The sequence below is a fragment of the Macrotis lagotis genome, chromosome 4, assembly GCF_037893015.1.
Source record: "Macrotis lagotis isolate mMagLag1 chromosome 4, bilby.v1.9.chrom.fasta, whole genome shotgun sequence".
In the NCBI taxonomy this organism is placed as follows: domain Eukaryota; kingdom Metazoa; phylum Chordata; class Mammalia; order Peramelemorphia; family Peramelidae; genus Macrotis; species Macrotis lagotis.
Window position 1 is genome coordinate 99,473,017 of NC_133661.1, and position 22,014 is coordinate 99,495,030.

A 22,014-nucleotide genomic window follows, 5' to 3' on the forward strand; every position below is an offset into this window, starting at 1 on the left:
CTCACTCCAAGTGTTTTCACTGGCTATTTCCCATGCCTGAAATTCTCTCCTGGCTTCTCTCAAGTCTCAGCTAAAATCCCACCTTCTACAAGAATCCTTTTCCAGTCCTTTTTAACTTAATGTCTTCCCCATGACATTATCTCCAACTATGTGTTTGTTTGTGTGTGTTTGTGTGTGTTTGTGTGTGTGTGTGTGTGTGTGTGTAAAAACAGAGTGAAGTAGAGATTCACAATTTCATAGAAAATTCTTTTTTTGTATTGTTTGTATTGAATGATTTGATTGGTGTTTTAATTTGATTTGGTTTTGCTGTGTTAAGTTTAGAAAAAAAACTTTTAAATGGAAAGGCATGATCTCTACCTTCAAGTCATTTACAATCTAGCTGGAGCAATATGGAAAATACCTATTAATACAAATGGTACAAATAGACCTGAGGGAATCTGTATGACACAGAAGGAGAAAAGTCAGTGAAAGTTAAAATGGTCAAGGTGGCTTCCCAGAAGAGAAGAATCTTGAACTGGGTTTTGAAGACTGTGTACAGTTAGATTAAGAGGAGTAAAAAGAAGGTTTTCCAGACAAGGGTGGGGAGTTGGAGTTGAAGAGTACAGTGTATTCTTGAGATGGTGAGAAGACCAATCTAATATTATTGATGCTTATATTTTCCTACAAATTTTTCTGTATACTTATTGCCATTGAGATGATTCAGAGTGATTACCAGAATAAAGCATATACTTTCTAATGTTTTCAATGCAGAAGAAAATAAGTGTTGGACCAAGGACCTTGGAGCCCTTCAACCTGGCCCCATAACTCAGGGTTAGGAGCTTCCCCTGATGTATATGGCCCTCACTTCAAACTAGGGTTTGTTAGGACCTTAACCTCTAATGCAACAAACAAAAACTTTTATTAGAGTCAAAAGCACAAATCAATCCATCAAACAAAAATAAATATTAATTCATGAGGGGAAAAAAAAACAGGTTACTTTTTATGTGGTTTGATTTTGTTTTCAGTGGAATTCATTCTCAGAATGATTTTTTTCTTTTCCTTATTTTTTTGGTCGCAAAAATCTTTCCCTTCCATGTTTTATACTCTAAAGTATTTTAGAATTGGAATTTTCCATTGCTTGGGAAATGATATCTCTTTTCATGTAGTACCACCTAGTGGTCAAGCATTACTCATTTCTGCAAAAGAGGGAAATTTCACAAGGGATGCTGACTTGTGACTTTTTCCTAAGAATCTAAATCCTACACATTCCCTCAGATATTCATTTTCCTTGCCATGCCAAAAATTAGCATAAATGACCACTGAGTATCCATTCCTTAGCTGACTTTTTGTGGAAATAAGCAATTGTAGAGAAAAAGCTCAACTTCCAATTCCAGGACCCCTTTGGATCTTAAGCCCCCCCCCCCCGAATTTCCTACTGAGTAGTATTGAGCAGCTGCCATTGTGGCTGTTAATGGAAGGTATCAGTATAGACTTTGTACAAACAAAGATCATCACCATAAATAAAACTGTCTTCTTATAAACCCTATGGAAATAAAATGCTGGTGGTTAAAAACATTGGAATTTCTAGCCATAACTATACTAATGAATGATGATAATACTACTACAGGCAAACAAGAAGGCAATCAATTAGCCTTTATTGTGTTTATTATTTGCCAGTACAAACACTTTAGTTGGTATCATTGTAGATTAGGTCCTTGAAACCTCTTACCTGGAGCATTTTATTAACTTCTCAATGGCTCTCCTTACTTCCCATCTCTTCTCTCACCAATCCATCCTGCAATAGTTGCTAAAGTAATTTTCCTAAACTATAGGTCCTCCCACTAACCTCTCTCTCCAAAAATACAACTCTCAGTGACTCTTCATTACCTCTTCAATAGGTGGTATGCTAGACTTGGAGTCACAGATGCCCAAATTCAAATCCTCTCTTTGGAACGTATTCCCAATGTGACTATTTGAAAAATGGAAAATAATAGCACCAACTTCACAGTGATGTTGTAAGGATTAAATAAGATCATTTGTAAATGCTAGTTATAATAATAATTAACATTATTATTAATATCATCTGAACAAATCAAATCCATTAGACATAGAGTAAATGTCTAGTATTTGCAAGGCCCCCTGATGCAAAAGAAAGTCATGAACTTTACCCTCAAAGAGCCTGAAGTCTAGCCAGTTAGTCACAGCATAAAGATATGAAAGATTAAATCATAGTAAATAGAAACCAGAAGAAGACACAGTGGCTAGAGCTCTGGATTTGGAATAAAGAAAATCTGAGTTCAAATCTAGCCTCAAATACTTTCTAATTATGTGATACAGGGCAAGTCATTTTTCTTCATCTGCCTCAGTTTCCTCATCTGTAGAATGGGGATAAGAATGGCGCTGACTACCCAGGATTGTTGTGAGAATAAAATGAGATAATATTTAGAAAGTAATTTGCAAACTTTAGAGCCCTACATGGCTATTATTGTTATTATTATTATAATTATTAATAACAATAATGATTTTTAAATGTTAAATATTAATTTTATTATTATTATTATTTGCCAGATAAAGAAGGAGTATAGACAGTAACTATAATACTTTCGAGAAAAGAGAGATCATTGTGGGCAGGAGTGGTCTGTAAAAGTTTTAAAAAGTTAAAAGGACCTGAACCAGGATAAGCAGGATTTTGTTAGTCAGAGAAAAGGAAAAGATGGCATAAGCAAAGTCATATGAATGGCAAACTCTCCCTGGAATTCCTCTAAAATGTACTTCTTGAACCTTTCCTAAACCTAACGGAATGAATGCTATATGTCATCAGGTAAGTTCTAGGTTCAAATATCATCTCCAATATTTAATAGCTGTGTAAGTAGAAAGAGGTCATTTTATCTCTCTTAAAATTAGATTCAGAGGGATAGGATTTGACTCAGAAGTGATATTGTTACATATTTTCTAGATTGATCACTTTGAACAACGGACCTAAGAAGGTAGAAATTATTAATGGTTTAAATTTCTGGAAGAGGAAAAATTATGCTAAGAAAAAGTTATGACTTTACATTCTTCTTTCTCATTCTTACAGTCTCCAAGGACTCTGTCTCCCACACCATCTGCAGAAGTAAGTGCTCTATGGGGAAAGTGGGTTTCACTTGGGCAATAAAAATAGTTGGAATTTTTCAGGGTAGCTTGTTTTCTTCAGGATATTTTTAATGAATTCACAAAAACCTGAAAATTATTTGTAGTAACTGTGAAAAAAAAAAACTTGGGGGAATGTGTGAGTCCTGAGAGTTTTTACTTGCCAAAGTCTACAGAATATGGGAACAAATCCAGAAAAATGTTGGCTGGTAATAGAGAACCACACACTGAATCAGAGACAGCTTCAGAAAAGTTTTCAGAGAGTGAAGTCATCTGCCATTATGTGTGGTGTGCCTACCTGAAAAATCAAGTCTTTTAACCTCAGTTAAAAGTTTCCTCATTTTTGAAATGGGATTTACAGCATACCTTCCCCTCAGGACTATAATGATGAAAGTGAGAATCATAATTATTTTTATTATTTTCATCAGATCTTAATTTTAGTGACAAAATAACTCAGCAAACATTTATTAAGCATCTATCATTGCCAGGCACTGTTAATACAAAAAGAATTGGGAAAAAATAAGTACCTGTTCTCAAGAAACTTACAATCTAATGGGGCAGTTGAAAATGTTTATATATCACATAAATGATATATATTTAGGGGGCTTTTTGGACATTTTGTTTCTAGGGATACCAAGATGTTCGGGATCGAATGATCCATCGATCAACTAGTCAAGGCTCCATTAACTCTCCCGTCTACAGCCGTCATAGTTATACCCCAACAATGTCACGCTCTCCACAACATTTCCACAGACCTGGTAAGGGCAATGCTTATCTATGATTTCCCTCCTTACAGGAATCACTATTTCCACATAACTGAATGATATAGAGATAATGAACCATCATGGGCACTGGAAGGATAGGGGTCAAGTTTTTAACAATTTTTTTCCTCCCCCCATAACTCTTGCAGTTGTCTTTCATATTAGTCATTAAATACTGACTGTTTTTAAGTTGCATTGATAGTTTCTTAAGGATAACCTATACAGATGATCAAATATCTTCATTAAGCTATTGTTGTTCTAAAGTAGAATAATAGTTTTATTGCCTTGACTTGACTAATGACCTGTTGAAAAAGCAAAATGCCTAAGTTCTTTGTTATTCACATAGCCATGGAAAATTTTGGAAGTATTCAGTATTATCAAGAGTTATTAAAAGATGGTTTCTGTATATAGCACATGAGTTGCACCTGTATTATGGGTATCACTTTACCTTTCTTGCTCTCATTCCATTCTTTTCAACAATAGGATCCTCACTGCTGTCAGGGGCAAGGTGGGTGGAGAGGGGTATCTGGGTGTGGAATTGGAAGAATAAAAAGAGATCAGAAGCCTGAATTTTAAAAAAAAAGTCCCCTATGAAGTAGAATTAGGGAAAAAAAGATGTGAGTCTGTCTCTTTCAGAGAACTTGAGGGTATTGGCAAAATGATAAGTTGTTCCTCTGGGCATTCAATAAAAATTAAATTTTAAGATACTTAAGAATTAAGATAAATTGCAAGCATCTTACCTTTATTTAATGATGGAAGAAAAGTCAATATGTCTTTGTTTTGAAATGTAGTAGAATTAAAACTGAAAGAAGTTGATGAATGTAAAAAGGCTGCAAATTTCTATTTATTGCCAACTGATTTTGTGCTCACACAATTCTCACTTGGCCAAAGTGGGTTCCTCACACAACAGTAGACAAACAAGCAGGCAGGTGATGAATACTTGTTAAATTACTGAACTAAAATATACTGAGTTTTTAGGTTTGTTTTTTAAGGCCTTCATTGAATACTCAGTATGCCTAAGGATTTTTACTTAGCAACTGGAAATAGTCCACTTAAAAACTGGTACTTCCAGGATATAAATAAATAATCCTCTCTATCACTGCTTCACACCCATCCCTTTCCTGTAGCATCTGAGGAAACTACAGGGACCACCAAGATACCTGATCTCTGGCATCATAGCAGACATAGATTGTGTGAAGTGATTGGTAAAATGAGGTTCTCTGAGTACAGGCATTTATCTTCATCTCATAAGAAAAGGTCCAGTAAGAAGTGGAGAGGGGAGAGAGGATTAAACTGGAAACTTGTAAACCTTTAAAAAAAACTAGCCTTAAATTAAGTATTCATCTGTTGTGATCATTTTTCTTCTTTAAAACAGCTTTACAAATTTTTAGACTCACCTAGCCTTCGAGAATTTATTTGTCCACTTAATATATACATTTCTGCTGCAGTGCAGGTTGGGTTATTTTCTTTGATTTATTCTGCATATCCAAAATGAGGGTGGAGTTAGATTGTAGTGACAATGGATGGTGTTGATGTCCCTAGAGATTCCTGCTCATGCCTCCCTAAGTCACTTTTACATTCCTTTGGCTATATAAATCTGCCCTTAGGTATATATATGTGTGTGTGTGTGTGTGTATTTTCTTTTCTTTTCTTTTTAAGTGTTCAGGGTCTACTGATTCTCAGAAATGTTTGAAGGCTGATCCATCTGCTTGTGTTGCCCAGCCTTGGCAGTGAACCTAAAAGGGAGCTTCCCCTCCCCCTTCTAAATCAATACAAAAATGGCATTAAACTTTTGGGGAGAAGTTTGCAGCTTTTGAAAAAAAAATTGTAATATGGAGAAACACTTCCTTTCAAACTTGCCATCTTCTTACATATCTTCCCATTGGCTTTGTTTTGCCAGTGCTTCTCCGAAATAGCTGCTAATTGATCGATTTGGGTATTTGCAATGTTTGCATGTCAACAGCTAGTTGTATCCCAACCCATGACGTGTTGTTGCTCTTGTTCTGACAGACAAAGACATTTAACCTGATAGATGAATCAATGCCAACCTGTTTTTTTTAAATACTTTCTAAAACTTTGCCTAACCCCTTTACCTGATACATTCTTAACCCTTTCTCCTTCCTACTTTTCAGACTTCTGATTAAAATGCTCTTTTTTTCTTTTGGTGCGCCTCTCTCCCTGCTTCTGTCTTAATTTTTAATTCTTCTTTTTGTTTTCATTTCGTCCCTACCCCACGATTCCTTTCGCTGCTGCCAGAGCTGCTCTCTCCTGGTGTGCAACGGTTGTCCCACCTGCGCACTAGTAGTCTCAGCTCCACCCACAATGACACCCGCCCCAACTCCCCATTCCGACACCACTTCATTCCCCATGTAAAAGGTAAGGAGTTAGGCCTGTCTAGCTAAGCGCCCTGCATAGTGGAGATTTATTAGCACTCTTATGAAAGCTAATAAGGTTTATCTCCAAAAGGTAGCCTTGAGCTTTTTTAACCTCTCCGCATGCCTCTGATGTCTCACGACACTTGTATATGTGTGTGTGTGTGTTTAGAACTGGCATAACATCTTCCTTTGGGAGGAATATGTCATTTCTAAGGACTCTAGATGAAGAAAATATATATATATATATTACATATTGGAAACATAGGCAATCTTCGGCTTAGGGTAGACAGATATTTTGGTGATTATGTTTCAAAAGCCACTTTAATATGTAATATATAGAGCCTATGCTGGCCAAGTTGGTACTCAGTTTTAGTAGGTGGGGGTCAATATTTAAGTTACCGATAAGAAGAAATTGCCTCAATAGTGATGAGTTGGTTAACAGTATTAAGAAGTCTTGGCCAACATGAAAAGATCCATGGCAACACCTTAAATAATTGTGTTGTTTTCCTTCAAACATTGTCAGACCTTCTCTTTCTGAGTCCAGATCTTTAAGCTGTATTTAATTTCTTAGATCTGAACTATCTACCTCTCAGAGGGTGAGACGTTAGATGTCCTGTTTTATGCTCCCAAGAGGTCTGTTTTTGGTCCTGCCTCACATTTCTGCCCTTTCCTTTTGTGATTAATTAACCAGTCCTTCCTTGTCATTGTTTTTTCATCTCCTGTAGCAAGCCTTGATCAGTGTTCTCCACTGTGGAGACTCCAGAGATCCTGATGAGGTTTAAAAGGGGTCAGTCATCATTTGAAATAGATTTCAGAGTTCAGAAGTGGTACTGGTTTCTATTATAGACTTCATCTGAAACAAGGCTCCTGATGAAAACATCAGTGAGAGGAGCTTCAGGAAGCATAGGCTGTTGCCATGGATCTTAAAAAAGCTTATAGACTTCAACCATATTCCAAGCACTCAAGTTAGTGATTTATAAATCAGAATCTAGGTAGGGGGTGGGAAGAATGTTTTACAGTCTATCCAAGTACTTTTCCTTTATATTAATTTGATTCTTAGTTATTAGATCTCTTAAATGCACTTCTCTATCAGCAAGAAACTGGTCAACAAACTTTGTTATTTTTTTTCTATGCACCAAAAATGGCACAAGGACCCTCTTCAATGGGCACTGTGAGAAAATACTTCTAAACCTATTTGCCTAACAGTCTACAATCCCTCCATCCTTGCCAAGCCATTTAAAAAAAATTAGTATAATTTTCATTGAGTTTTGTTTCTTAGTAAAATTATTTTTTAACCTGATAAACTATCTAATATGGAAAAAAGAATCTTGTAGTTAAGGAACATCAGATCTGTCTTCCTCTATTCAGGGTCCAATAGTTCCAGGATTTCATCAGTAAAGATACTCACAACATTGATGTTTATTATTCCCTTCCTCCACACATTTGTAGAGCACCTTCATGAATTGCTAGAGCAAAAAAAAAAAAATATGTCATCCAATGGCCAAACCTCTGGTGAAGAAGAGTTGGTCTTAGGACAACAGACACTGGGTCCATACTCAGAACCCTTCCAATTCCTTAAACTTGTTAGAGATTGCACTCTACTGATATTTCCTTTGAGAACAGTCAACCCTTCCCAGAAAAAGGAGGATATAGGGAGATATAGATATAAGATCCACTTATCTTCAGAGTCCTTAATGTATAAGTACTTGTTCTAATTCAACTCCATTTTGTAATGCAGAAGAAAAAATTATTAATTCATTAAAATGGAGTCCCTATTTTGTTTGGATAGATTATTTCATCTCATAGCTGAGCCTTCTTTAAGATGAAAATTTTTTAAAGTATATATCATGCTTGAATTCCTACATAAAAATTATAAAATTTTGATCATAATATGCCATTTCTGGACTTAGAAAAGCATTCATTTATTTAGATCTATTGTTACTTAATGTTATGAGAATCTAGATTAAATGAATGACAGAGGCACTAGGATTTGGTGTATTCTTTTTTTTTTTACCAACATATAAAATCTAAGATGCTTATTAAATAACCTTAAAATATTCATATTCTACTTCCTTTTTCAATAAAAAAATTGTATCTTTTTTGATATTAAGATATAGTCAACATCCTTCCCCAAAAATGTTTAATGACATTTTTGTTTGTTTTTAGCCTTTCAAAAATAAATCATAATCTCTTCTGAAAAAGGCTAAAAATACCATATGCTTTTTGCTCTTGTCTGCTGTTTTATCTTTTATACTTTTCTGTGGATCTGGTTTCTAAATCTTTGAACTCTTCATTGATAAAAACACTCAAATGAGGATAAAGTCAGAAAAGGCATTAGGGCAAAAGTGGTTGGGAACCATATGATATGAATATAAACTTAAGTTATTCATGTATTAACTGTAACTAAAAAAAACTAAAAAACTAAATAAAATATTTCCCTTCTTCATATTTTCTCACTTGGGCCTTATTTGTGCCAATTAGTATATATAAACCTAGCATATATTTTCTAAAGACAAAAATCTAACATTTACAAAATGTCTACTGATATTATAAATGGAATGTCCTTATTAGCAAATAAACTAAATAATAATATGCCCTATGGAGATGATGACTTCATTTAAGATTCCAAAATTGACCCTGAACTCCACTATTCAGATAGTACTGTATATTTGAAAGGTTTCCTCTATTGTTTCTCATGATGGATCCCAGGATTTTATGAGTTCTTATGTGTCTTTGCCTTCTGACATCCTCTGGACCTCAGATTCTCCTGATGAATAGCTTTTACCACTTGGAAAATATTTCATGAAGGAAATATTTGTTTATTTTAAAAATATATTTGATGAGGCAGCTAGTTGGCGCAGTGGATAGAGCACTAGCCCTGGAGTCAGGAGTACCTGGGTTCAAATCCAGCCTCAGACACTTAATAATTACCTAGCTGTGTGGCCTTGGGCAAGCCACTTAACCCCATTTGCCTTGCAAAAACCTAAAATACATACATATATATATATATATATATATATATATATATATATATATATATGTGAGATTTTTAAAAGAGACCACGATTTCTAGAGTTTTCTTACATGGACTCTTCATTTAAATGCTTGTTTTAAATCCTAGAGAATGTCTTACTAAATTTGAGGAATTACTTAATTTAAAATAACAGAGATAAGTATTTTAGGAGTGTTCAGGAACAAGTAGTGGTCTTAATTTTTCTACCAAGCCAAAATAAGGTTTTCCCTTTGGACACAAAAGTTCCATGCATGTTTGGCATAGGGGGGTCCCCAAAAGTACACTAAGCTAAAGTTGATTGCATGAATAATAAAACTGAGGCACTCAACATGAGATTCACTGTCTGTTCCTACTCACTTACCCCTCCCACTTTTTTCCCAAAATTCCATTTCATTCCTGGGTATATTTGATTACTTCTCTCCTGACCTTCTTTTCAGCTTCATTCTACATTGGTATGTGCCACTGAAGCCATTCAATTGTTATGCATGCCCCAGAGGTTTGAGAAGGAGACTATTTTCACTTTGTTTTTGTGGTTGTGCACAGTTTGATGGGTTTCTCCTCCTTCCCCTTAACAATATTGCAACAACCTCTATTTTCCATAACCTTGAAGCATGTAAGAAGATTGTGGAATAACAATAAAGTTAGGCCCAACAGAGCCACATATTAATTTTCTTCAGCTTCTCTTGGAATGATTTTCCTTGTTCTATCATATCTAGATATGATACTGGAGGGAGCTAGTTGTTCCTTTTTTAGAGATATATTCAAGCACTTGGAAAATATTGGAACTCCCCAAAGAAATTTTAGAAGGTTCCAATGCTTTAAGAGGCTCAGGAACTTATTAGCAGTGCATCATATTTGAAAGTTACAAAATAAAGGATAAAGATTTAGAGTCCAAAAGCTGAGCATTGCCTCAAGCTTCTCTCACCAGTTATCCAATGGCTGTTTTTCTGCCACAAAATGGGACAACTGAGATGATAGTACCAGATAAAAGAAAGAAAAAGGGAATAAAATATTTTGAAAAACATTATCTACTGAAAGAGACTTATTTATTGAAGGATAAATCAGGTTGATTTCCCAAACATAGTTTGAGTGTTAGATGTCCTAAAGATTAAAAGCTTTAAAAAACTCTTCGTGAGTTGATTCAGATCAATGACAATGATCACCTCCATCATTAAAAGAAAAAGAATGTGAGAGGGTTTTCTGTCCCCTTCACTCAGTAAATTTTAGGGGACCAAAATGGTGTGGTAAAGAATTAGAAATAGAGAACTGAGATCAAATATGTTTGTGTACCCTTGTTAACTAATTCTTGGCCTCAGTAGTTAGATTCAGGAACAATTTAGGATGATCAGATTATAAATGCTTCTATTTATGTACAAATTTGCACATTCACACATTCACATGTATTTTCCTCTGGGAACAAATTATTATAATAGTAGAATAATTATAAGTAGTATTATTACATTTAAATTTATAATGTTATAATATTTAGATACCTTAATATCTTTGCCTAGGGTAGTGATATGGAATTTATTAGATATTCTTAGCTAATTAAGCCCAACTCTGGTGTACTTGAGTTGTCACTTGGTTGAACTGGGTTGTAAATGTGATCACATTTCTTTTTTTGTTATTTTATTTTTATTTAAGGCAATGGGATTAAGTGACTTGCCCAAGGTCACACAGCTAGGCTATTATTAGGTGTCTGAATCCAGATTTGCATCAGGTCCTCCTGACTCCAGGGCTGGTGCTCTATCTACTGCACCACCTAACTGCCCTTATGATCATATTTCTTAAGGGAAAGGGTGTTTATCTTAGAAAGGGAACAGTTGGCTTCACAGAGATTACTTGGAGATTTCATTTACTTTTATTTCACATTCTTCATGTAGGATATATGCTTTTTTAGTGACACCTTCTTAGTACAGTTCCACCATTGTATTACCCTCTCTATAAACTTTGATTTATCTGGTACTAAGATTTCTGCTAACCTCAAATTTCTGGTGCAGCTAACAATTCAGAAGAACTAGATAATAGTAATAATACGGGCCTGCATTCACTTTATATTGTACTTAAAGTTTTCAAAGTGATTAAGTATTTTATCTCTTTTGGTTATCACAACAGTCCTGTGATAGAGGTGGGATTATTATCTTCAAAAGAAGAAAGGTTCAGAGAGGTTAAGCTATTTTCCCAGTCACATGGTTAATAAGTGGCTGAGACTATATTCAAACTCCAAAACAGTTTTCTTTCCATCAAACTGCTCTGCCTTTTGCAGTACTTTGATGAAATCTTTTTTCTCATTTTCTTTAACTCTCTAAGGTTCTTTCCAACTTAATAAATCTTTCATCTTCTAAAACATATTTCACTTGATCAATGCATAATCATCTAATTTTTGTTGGTAACCAGGGCCAGCTCAAAGCAAAATGTCAAAGTAGAAAGTGATTTGCTATCCACAACTTTCTAAGTCATGCTCCTACTCCCCTTTCTGGATCCTAGTATCTACCTGCTTTCTCTCTCTCTCTGTCCTTTTCCCCTGTATCATTGTCATCTTTCAAGAAGCTTCTGACGTTGGTAGTTATTATCAATAAATAGTATTATGAAAAGCTTTGTTAAATGAATCTCTATTAAAAGAGTAGAAGCAAACATATGGAGGAATGATTCTGGGGAGAAGGTGGTTGGAATGGTTGCCTTCTTCCATCAGCTATATGATTTTAAGTGATTCTGGCACCTTCTACTCTACCTACAATCAGAGAACAGGGAGACCAATGATCCCCCAGATAGGGAATAGGAAGGGAAAAGAAGGTGAATTCTATTCACAGATTTCTTGGCAGATTAAAAGGTAATGTGGGAGACTTTGGCAAGCTTATGAAATGTTGCTTTGCTAGGTTGAGGTATGTTTGTTTTTTGAGGAAGGAACCATTCTAGAAAACTGGGAGGTCTTATTGTCTGTGAAGTACTTCCAAGGAAGACTAATAACTAGCTAGTTCACTTGGTAATGAACTTGCCTAGTAGAGGAGACATTGTCTCTACTGTAGAGTGTTCTATTAGATTCTAGTTGAATTTTGTAAGAATTCCAATATTTTGTCTCTCTGAGATCCTTAAATCACATTAGAGAAACGCTGACTCCTTGCATTCTAAACATAAGAGAAGGTATTTAATGAATTTTTCTTTCATGTTCTGGTATATGCTTGAATATTCTTTCTTTTTAAAATATAGTTGTGATATCAATCAACAATGACCAAAGCTCTGTAAACATTTATTAAATACCCCCTGTGTCAGTGCTTTAAAAGAAATTCATAAGAAAGAGCAGTGGAGGAAAGCTGAACTTAGAGTCAGGAAAACCTGGATTCAAATCCCACTAATAACCCATGTTTATTTTGTGGCCCTGGACAGTGAATGACTAATCATTTCAATGTTAAAAGCAACTTTCTTGGACTTAAATTTGCAGAACAATTGATGATAACTATTGGTAGGTGGAGTTTCTTCTCTGTAAATTCTCCCTTTCCAAATCTCATTTTAGTCTTGTGACTTGAATTGGAGGCATTGTATACTTTTCCCTGAATGACTCCTGACTATAAATTAAAATACTGGAGTGTTTAAAATCAGAAGATGGAGGTTCAAATACTGACTTAATTGCTTAGTGTATGACTCTATGTCATTCTTAATAGCCTTCTGGACTTGTTTTCTTATGTATAAAATGAAGGCATTAAACCAGATTAATTCCAAGTTCTCTGGTATCCCTAAATCATCTGATACTATGACATTTGGTTCAGGATGAAGTAAATGTAGTTGAATTCTGCAGTGGTAAGGGCCAAGATAGTGCTGAGTTGTCACCCAAGTAAAAATATGTAACTGACTGAACAAGACAATTTTTCTTGAGATGAAATTTCTAGGCTTTCTTTTCAAAGAATTGCCCAAGTATTTTTTTGGTTTCCAGTCATCTAGTTTCCTATGAAGAATACCTGGTATTTTCAGTTCATGGTAAAACATTCTTTGAATGGGAAACTATTGGTTCAGAGATATTGCATATCTGCCACGGTGTATAAGTTATAAAAAAGAGTTAATGATAAATTCCATTGATTAATATTTTTTCTCTAGATAGTTTGAATTAAAAAAGCTAAAAAGAATTTAGGAGATATTTACTAAACTCAAAAAGACTATGCCATTGATTAAGCAGAATATGACTTTAACATTTCATTTATGATATTTCTTCCTTTAGACCATGTAAGTGATATTCTCCCATCCCATATCTATCTCCAGTTTTATTAAGTTCATGCTTATTTTTATCTCAGTTTATCTGATGATATACATGAGCTGATTCTCATAAGGCAAAGTGTTGAGCTATGATAGAGGTTCATTAGCCATTGCCTTTCTAAAGTGGAACAATTTGTCCTATGGTTTTTATATTATTTCTTAACTATTAGCTGATTATAGTCTAATATGCAAAACAATAAATTAACCTTTATAAAATATTGGGAACTTGGTGCAATACTATGGACTTTGGCAACTTCAATTACATACCCAAGCTTAAGACATATCCTGTTATATTCCCCCAAAGCTACCTTTGGAAATTCAAAACTCGCTTTTGTAATAATGTACTACTTATTTTATATCATGCTATGTTTTCATTGTCTAAAATTACATGAGTATATAATAATCAAGATAAAAATTTAATTTTCTCTCTAGTAAACTACAGTTTTTAGACTAGACACTCTAAAATCAGGCAGTATAATTTAAATAATTTGCTTGCAATGCTTTAATATTTGCAAATATGTGTGTATATAGGCACATGATTTTAAAATATTACTGGTGTGATAACTTTATAAAATCTTATGCCTCTAATGATGTTTCTTCATTTAAATGTCAGTCTGTCGAAACAGAAGGAACATAAAAGGCCCCCAAAAGGAAAGGAGTACATTAGAACCCTCTAGTTGACCACAAGCCCATTTTAGATAATCCCAAAGAAATTCCCCTAAGCTTACAATGTCAGAAATTATTAAAGCAGTAAGTTTTTATGTCTCCCATGAATGGTAGCCATAGCGATATTTTTCAAGAGAAAGGTAGAAGGGAGTAGAAGCAAATAAGGTATAGAGATCTAAAAACTGAATTCTACTTTGCCCACATTAAAGTTAGAAAACAACAATAGGAAGCCATATTGCATTGGTAAGGGGGAAGGACTGGGTAACAACATGAGGTTTTTAACAGACTTAGTCTTCAGTTTAGAGAAACATGCTCTGATTGCCAGCATCTGCCTACATGCTTGGAAATGGTTGTATTTTTGAGTTTGCAAAGCCAGTAATTTATATGCTTGAACCTTAACTGTTTTAATCTTGATTCTATATCATGAACAAGAAACTTCCCATTTCTCTTCTTGTATTGACCATCTATCTAACCAGTACACTGCTCGCTTACAGCATTCAATCGCATGCCATCGGAATGAAGCATCTTGTTACCAGCTGCCTTTAACTCAATTCTCCCTTGAACATGAATTTCCCTCTCTCAGAATAATAAACTTGAAATCACCTGTGCTAGCAAAATTGATAACTTATTTGGTTTTCTTTCCTTTTTTCTCTTCAATTTATCTCCTTTCAGTTTGTTGTTTTGAATTTTTATTATGCTTGCTTTCCCCCTCCCCTTTTGTCACTCTCCCTTCTCTCATTTTGTTTTCTCCATTCTTCTCATTGGAGGCAATGAGCCATCCAGCGGCCGGAACTCCCCTCTCCCTTATCGGCCAGACAGCCGCCCTCTAACTCCAACTTACGCTCAGGCCCCTAAACATTTCCATGTTCCAGGTAGGAGCTGACACTGTATGTGTCTTGGTGTCCCGTCACAGTGTAGAATGTAGCCTTGTAAAACCTTTGTCTCGTCTCCATTACCTCACGCTCTATTATTGGGATGCATACAGTTGATGTGCCCTAAATTGCAGATTCTGTTCTAATGGGTCCTTAGTACAGTTTTTATATGTGAAACATAGGGTGTTATTAAAGGATTGTTTTTGGCTTTTATTTTGTTTGAGTTTTTCTTTTTATCATTACTAATGGGGGTGGGGGATAATATTGAAGTTATAGTAATTCAAAAGGAAAATAATTTTTCAAGATATGTTACTTATTTCTAGATATTAGTTCATGGTATATTTTGGTGCACATGGAAAGTGAAGCTTTCTTACTGTCATAGATGTTGAACTTTGTAGTTTCAGGGATCTCACTTTTATATCCAGAAGTAATTCCCTCTTTGTCTCAATTGCAAGAATATTCCCACAGACTTTTAATTTCCTAACCTAGAGATGTGACACCAAATAAACTGAGTGTTCTTTTCATATGAAATTAATTGTTTGTGTCACTATGACTGCACAGTAGCCAACCAAGAAACCTTGCCCTACAGGGTTAGGGCTGGAGATGTTGCTTGAGTTATCTGTAAGCTTTCACTGCGTGCACCCAAATGATTGTTCACTAGAAAGAGGTAGGAAAAGAAAAGTCAGTGTTTTGTAGAGAAATAAAATTCATTGTTTTGACTGTTTGAATTGGCTCAACCCTGTAAGGGATACAGAATCAAGCAGAATTTGCCAACCACAGTTATGTTCAAACTATGGTATGCTTTAATTGGCAATAAAGATAAAATTCCTCATCTTATCACATTTTTGACCTCTCCTGTCTACTGAAAATTCTTTTAGTAAATTACCCACTATTTTAACCTTAGTTAACAAATAAGTCATTTTCCTACTTAAGTCAATACATTGCAGTGAAAGCCAAGATTACTGGATTTAGAATAAGAAGGACTGAATTTGAATCCTAGCTCTGCTAGTTACAACCTGTATGACTTTTAGCAAGTCATTTGTCTTCTCTGAGCCTGTTTTCTCATGTGTAAAATGAAGGCATTGGACTCCATCTCTAAGGTCTCCTCTCAGTCTAAATCCTCTAATGTTTGGTTTGTCACGTGATTTAAGAGTGAGGCATCACTGGTATCATGGATTGAGAGCTGGTCTCAGAATCAGGGTGACCCAAGTTTTCAACTTTGGGCAAGTAATTTAACCTCTCAGTGTCCCCATGCAATTCTCTAAGATTATAAGTTGTTAAATAGTTTTCCATCTACATTGCTGGAAGGTCTTTCCTCCTTGAGGGTACCTTACACCAATGAAATCACAGCTCTAGATAAAATGGTTCTAATTTGTAACTATCATCTATAAATTTCAATTAACTTTGAGAATAAAATTTTATTTGTATCTTTTAGCCTCCTAATGCTCCATGAAGATTTAATTCTTTAACATGAGGGGAAAATAAGGATGTGAGAGTCAGATATATTGCTGGCAGAAGGATCTTAATTAGCAGCAAGTAGATGGTTACTGTCCCACACAAATCAGGATTTGATTGAGCATCCCATGAAAACATCTGACTGTTTTTAGAGTAGAAAGCATTTTTTGTGATTTCTAATTTCACCACATTTCTTCATGCTCAGTTCAGCTCATTAATTGAAAGATAAATTGGCCCCCGGTGTCTACCGGAAGCTCGATTTCCAGACAGCAGTAATTTGGGGGGAGTTTTAACCTCCAAAATAGTTCTGTCTTTCACATCATCAAAACATCTCCTCTGTTCTCATTTTTCTTAATTTTTTAATCACATTCTTAATGAAATATATGTATATATGTGTACATATATAAAGTGGCTCATATCTTAGTTACATCAGCATAATTATTGTAAGATGTATTACAAAGAATTTCATGTCACATGTCTGATAATTCACTCATATTTGTGTTTTTTCTTCAAATAAATTAACTCTTTGTAATACAAAAGTCAACTTCCTGGTCTTTTTTTTGTTCAAGATTCTTCACACTGGCTCAACATTTGATTTATTTTTTTCTTATCTCATGACTGAACTAATCTCACACATCTTTGCTTTTTCATTCCACAGATCAAGGGATCAACATATACCGAAAACCACCCATCTACAAACAACATGGTAAATCTGCTTTCCTCCTCATAGCTCTTAAATAGAAAAGTCATCTCAAATTCACATCTTTACTGTTTACTGAAGTACTTACCCAGGGCTTATTTTAACAAAATTATGGCATCCAGTAGAAAGGGTTTTCCGGACATATACAAAGTAATTCAAAGATGCAATATTTAATTGTGGTCCCTGAAGGTACAATTTTTATGCATATGTCATAAAAAGTTAACTTTCTAGAGGAAGTGAATTCATTATGGTAAGACTATTATAGAAGCATTCAATTGAACCTAGACCACAAAGCCTTATTAAAAAGCAACCAAAAGAATAATTTTCTTTCTCTTTGGGGTAAAGGTAAGAGATTTACTATATGACTTATTTTGCATGCAGACTTCTAACTAAACTAATTACCTCAAAAGCACTATAACCTCAACAACTTTGAAGAGTGTGAACCTAATTAAACCAACTAAATGAATGAAAACAAATGAGACAAAGTCTTTTTGAGTAATTCAAACTTACTTGACCAGTTGCTCAGTTCCTTTAGCATCTCTCTTTGAAAGCCTAGGGAGTGCTGGAGTTAATGCGATTTAGTAGAAAATGAAGAACTTGAAGTTGACTTATGCTCTATATGATATTGAGCATCTTCCTCTCTCTAGATTTCAATTTCCTTGTCATTTAATGAGAGAATTAGTTGGACTAGATGACTAGCCTTGTCCAGTCTTTAACTCTTAGGTCCCTTCTTGCTTTGAGATTGTGGATTTCTTTGGTTATAGAGTAAAAAAGATAAACTGACTAACTTGATGAAGAATAAACATAAACTTTTGTTTAAGTTCTCTTCCTGTTGCCAAGAGATAAGTTTTTTTGACATGAAGGAATGCCATCTTTCTGGATATTTTCCTTCATAATCATGTGTCTTTAAGGGCAGGTAGAAAATAAAAGCTACCTTCAAGGATGTGTTTGATTTATTGGGAGTGTTGGAAAAATAAATATCCAAATCAAAACTGTCTTTGCAATGAATTGTCAGATAAACATAACTCAAAATGAAAAATATGGTTTAAAATGAGCAAGAAAAAGCTATACATCAAAGTTTGAGGAGAAAAACAAAAAAAATTTCAAATGGCTTGAGGTTCTTTCAGTTTGTTCTTTTTTTAAGTTTTGCATTGCTATGCTTGTATTTTAAGTTTCTTAACATTATTTTTGTTTGTTTTTTATGGTTTTAATGTGTCTTGCCACCCTCTCATTAACTTGTGAATGTTTAACCACTGATTTCATCAAATCTAATCCGTAAGTACTGTTCAAAGTCATGTTTTTGTTTCCCAAAAAACAATTTTCCCAAAATTTGAACTATCAGCTCATATACTCTTACATATAGTAATATCTCTCCTAATACTTAATTCCAAACACAAATCACACAATTTAAATTTAAGAAGTGTATATAAACTTGCATTATATACAACAAAAAACAATGTTGATATCTTTCCATTAAAATGACAATCTGAAGACTTTTTCTCTAAATTGTTATAAATTAATCAAGAACAGCATGGTTTTTTGGAAATGATATTGACATAGGAATCAAAGCATTGTCTCCTAGACTTGGCTTGGTTCTGTCATTCATTAGATATATGGTTTTCAGCCATTTAACCTCTCATGTAAAATAAGAGAGTTGGACTAGATGATCTTCTTGGTCTCTGTATCATTCTAAAATTCTATGATTTGAAAAGCATATTTTAAAAAAAAATCAGGGGCAGCTAGGTGGCACAGTGGATAAAGCACCAGCCCTGAAGTCAAGAGTACCTGGGTTCAAATCCGGTCTCAAACACACAATAATTACCTAGCTTTGTGGCCTTGGGCAAGCCACTTAACCCCATTTGCCTTGCAAAAAACCTAAAAAAAAAATCAGTATTTACACTAGGACCCATAGAAAAGACAAAAGTTGAGGTTTAGCATACTGAATTACTTTGCTTTATAATTTGTACCCTTTTAGTTTCTTATTTGTAACATGTACCTGGAGTTAAATTTAGACCTTATTCTTGCTTATAGCTAACCATAATATACAGAAAAGAAATATGAATATAACAATTATGTCCAGTTTGATCTCCATTTGTTTAAAATTGAATAACTCATTTGTACATGCCAAACATTGAATGAAAGTGATTAATAGACATGGCAGACCAAAATTACATGGCTAAATACAATTTCCTACAAACTAATAATTGATTCCCCCATTTCTATTTGATCCCCATCCCCATGGGACTTAAGAGAGCAAGTTTCATGAATATCATAATTTAAAATGAAGGCAATAGAATTAATCCATTTTAGTTTCTTAGCCAAAATGAACAAGCATACTGAAGATTTCCTTAACTCTCAATGAGTCAAAAGTCTGCTTGATGTGTCTTCCCTAGTCCTTTTTATTGCTAATCTTTCTAGCATGAAACTGTTCTAACTAAATATAGGGTGAGACTGACCCCCTGAACTTGATAATAGAAATAAAGAAAATTAATCTAGTTGATTCTGGTGACCTCTAAGGGGAAATGAAATTTCAACTGATATTAATGGTGATTGGACTCCTTTGGAGTTAACATTTTGACCAGGGGACAAGGGTCTCCATTGCTTTAATTGAATAGCTAAGTTCCCCCTGGTTACCCTCCAGATCCAGCTGCCTTGGCAGCACAGAGCAAGTCTTCAGATGATATCATCAAGTCATCCAAGTTCCCAGCAGCCCATGCTCCAGACCCCAACGAGATACCAAAGATTGAGACGGACCACTGGCCAGGTCCCCCCTCACTTGCTGCCGTAGGTATGCAAATGAAGCAACTAAGTCAAATGGGCAAGGTTCTAAGGGTACTAGTCGTTCATCATAACATATGAGAAAATTTAGCATGTCGGAAAAATTTGTGAGGAAAATGCCAAAAAAGAAAACAAGCGTCATAAGTAGAGACCAATATGATATTAATTAGATATAAAGTATTTGAAATTTCTCTGTCTAGATGTAGTAGAACTTGTTATAATTTAGTCTTCTCTGGCTCTGAATTTGGTAAGAAGCTTCTTTACAAAGGATCCTATCTAAGGAGTTTCTTATTGGAACTACTAGAATGATGTCATTATAATAGTAACTCACCTGTGACACAGTCTCAGATAACAATATAATTGCATATAACTCTTCTTTAGAAAGATTGGCTGAACCCTTTAATAAGTGGCTTCTTTCTGTATAAATTGTCTCCCAGTATTTTGCTTTTTCATCAGTCTTCATTTTAAATAATCAGAGTAATCTTGTTACCACCTAAGCATTGTTTCATTTTTGAAATAGACCCCCTTTTCTGTAGTACCATGAAGGACTATGGCATAGTTCACTGATGTTTAGGAAGCATCCCAAAACAAATGATGTTGGTTGCATGTTTTTTATCTGCATCTCTGTCAACAATTCCATACTTTTTCATCTAGGAGGTCACTCTTTAGTCGTTCCATTCATCATATTTGAATTTAATCAAAATATGTTTGTATCTGTACCTTTGTGTCTGTACAGTTGGCTTAACAAGGTGCTAACAAACTGAAAGGCCTGCTATTCAAAATTGGGGTGTTAGCTATGATAACATGTGACTTAAATTTCTCTTTCAAAATTTCTGCAGTCATCCATTGCACAGAGTGCTGAATTTGGAGAAAAGAAGATCTGAGTTCAAATCCTTCCTCAGATGCTAGCTTTGTGAACCTGAGCAAAACACTCTAAGCCTCAGTTTTCTCATCTTGTAAAATACAGATAACAGTAGCATCTGCCTCATAGGGTTATGGTGAGGTTCAAATAAAATATGCAAGACTTTGCAAACCTTAAAATATCTCTTAAATGTGTTCTTATCATCATCATCCAAAGCTTTCAATTTGTCCACTAAGAAGGTATCCAATTTTCATCATCATATTTTTTTCTTTTAAGAAGATTTAAACAATCAGTTGTTTAAATGTATAGGAATGATTGAGGAGACAACATGGTATAGAGGAGAATGCATTGTTTCGGGAATCAAAGAATCCTGAGTTCATGTCCTTCCTCTGATGTTGACTATGCATATGATTTGGACAAGTTGCCTAACCTCTTTAGGCTTCAGTTTCCTTATTACTATAATAAGAGATATGAACTGGATGATGTCTGATGTCCCTTCCAGTTCTAACTAGATGAATCTTTAATGGGAGGGAAATCTACTTGTCCAATTTTTCATTGCTTCCATAGATTCATAATTTTATCAGTATGGGTACTCCCCAACAAAGAGCAAAACCCGCCTTCCCAACTTATTTGAAAGTTTTCATAAGATTGATAGACCAAAAAAATTCATTACCCATTTTGGTGATGATGCTGTTTGAGATTAGGTTAGTCCATAGTCAATAAATCTATCCTATATTACTGCCTCCTTCCTCAACACCCATCCAACTTCTAAGACTTCCAAAGCTAATGCTTTGCTGATCTGGCTTTCCAAGAATCCAGAGGCTTCGCCTACCACAAACAGATTAGCAAATAAATAAATAAATACCCCTTTTATTATTGATCTAAAGCACCCTATAAAATTGAATTGAAATTACCTCATTCTATCTTTAGACTTTTATCTCTTTAGTGTGTATTAGCAAACCCTTCCTCCTTCTAGGCATCCTTAGCTTTTTCCAACAAATCATAAATCTTCAGAAAATACCCCTGGAAGTTCATCATGTTAATTGTCAACTAGCTAAATGTCCCAAGAAAGAAATTTAAAAAAAACAATTTGTAGGGTAGAAGAAAATAACAAGAAGTGATTCAAAGCTTTTTAAAATGCTTTTAATTCTACATTAATCAGAATCATAAAGAACTA

At 34.6% G+C, this 22,014-nt stretch overlaps 1 protein-coding gene across 28 annotated transcripts in view; it reads left to right on the plus strand.

The window, feature by feature from the left end:
- ABLIM1 (actin binding LIM protein 1) overlaps positions 1–22,014 on the plus strand; it is a 420,518-nt gene that overhangs the window by 378,447 nt on the left and 20,057 nt on the right. For 10 of the 28 annotated variants that reach the window (XM_074233606.1, XM_074233602.1, XM_074233616.1 and 7 more), the window contains 7 exons: positions 3,059–3,094; positions 3,740–3,869; positions 6,129–6,248; positions 9,697–9,711; positions 14,938–15,042; positions 17,156–17,203; positions 19,839–19,985. In XM_074233606.1, the coding sequence (XP_074089707.1) occupies positions 3,059–3,094; positions 3,740–3,869; positions 6,129–6,248; positions 9,697–9,711; positions 14,938–15,042; positions 17,156–17,203; positions 19,839–19,985 (601 nt within the window). The remainder of the gene's footprint in view (positions 1–3,058; positions 3,095–3,739; positions 3,870–6,128; positions 6,249–9,696; positions 9,712–14,937; positions 15,043–17,155; positions 17,204–19,838; positions 19,986–22,014) is intronic. The other 18 variants (XM_074233619.1, XM_074233609.1, XM_074233612.1 and 15 more) reach the window with 10 other exon arrangements.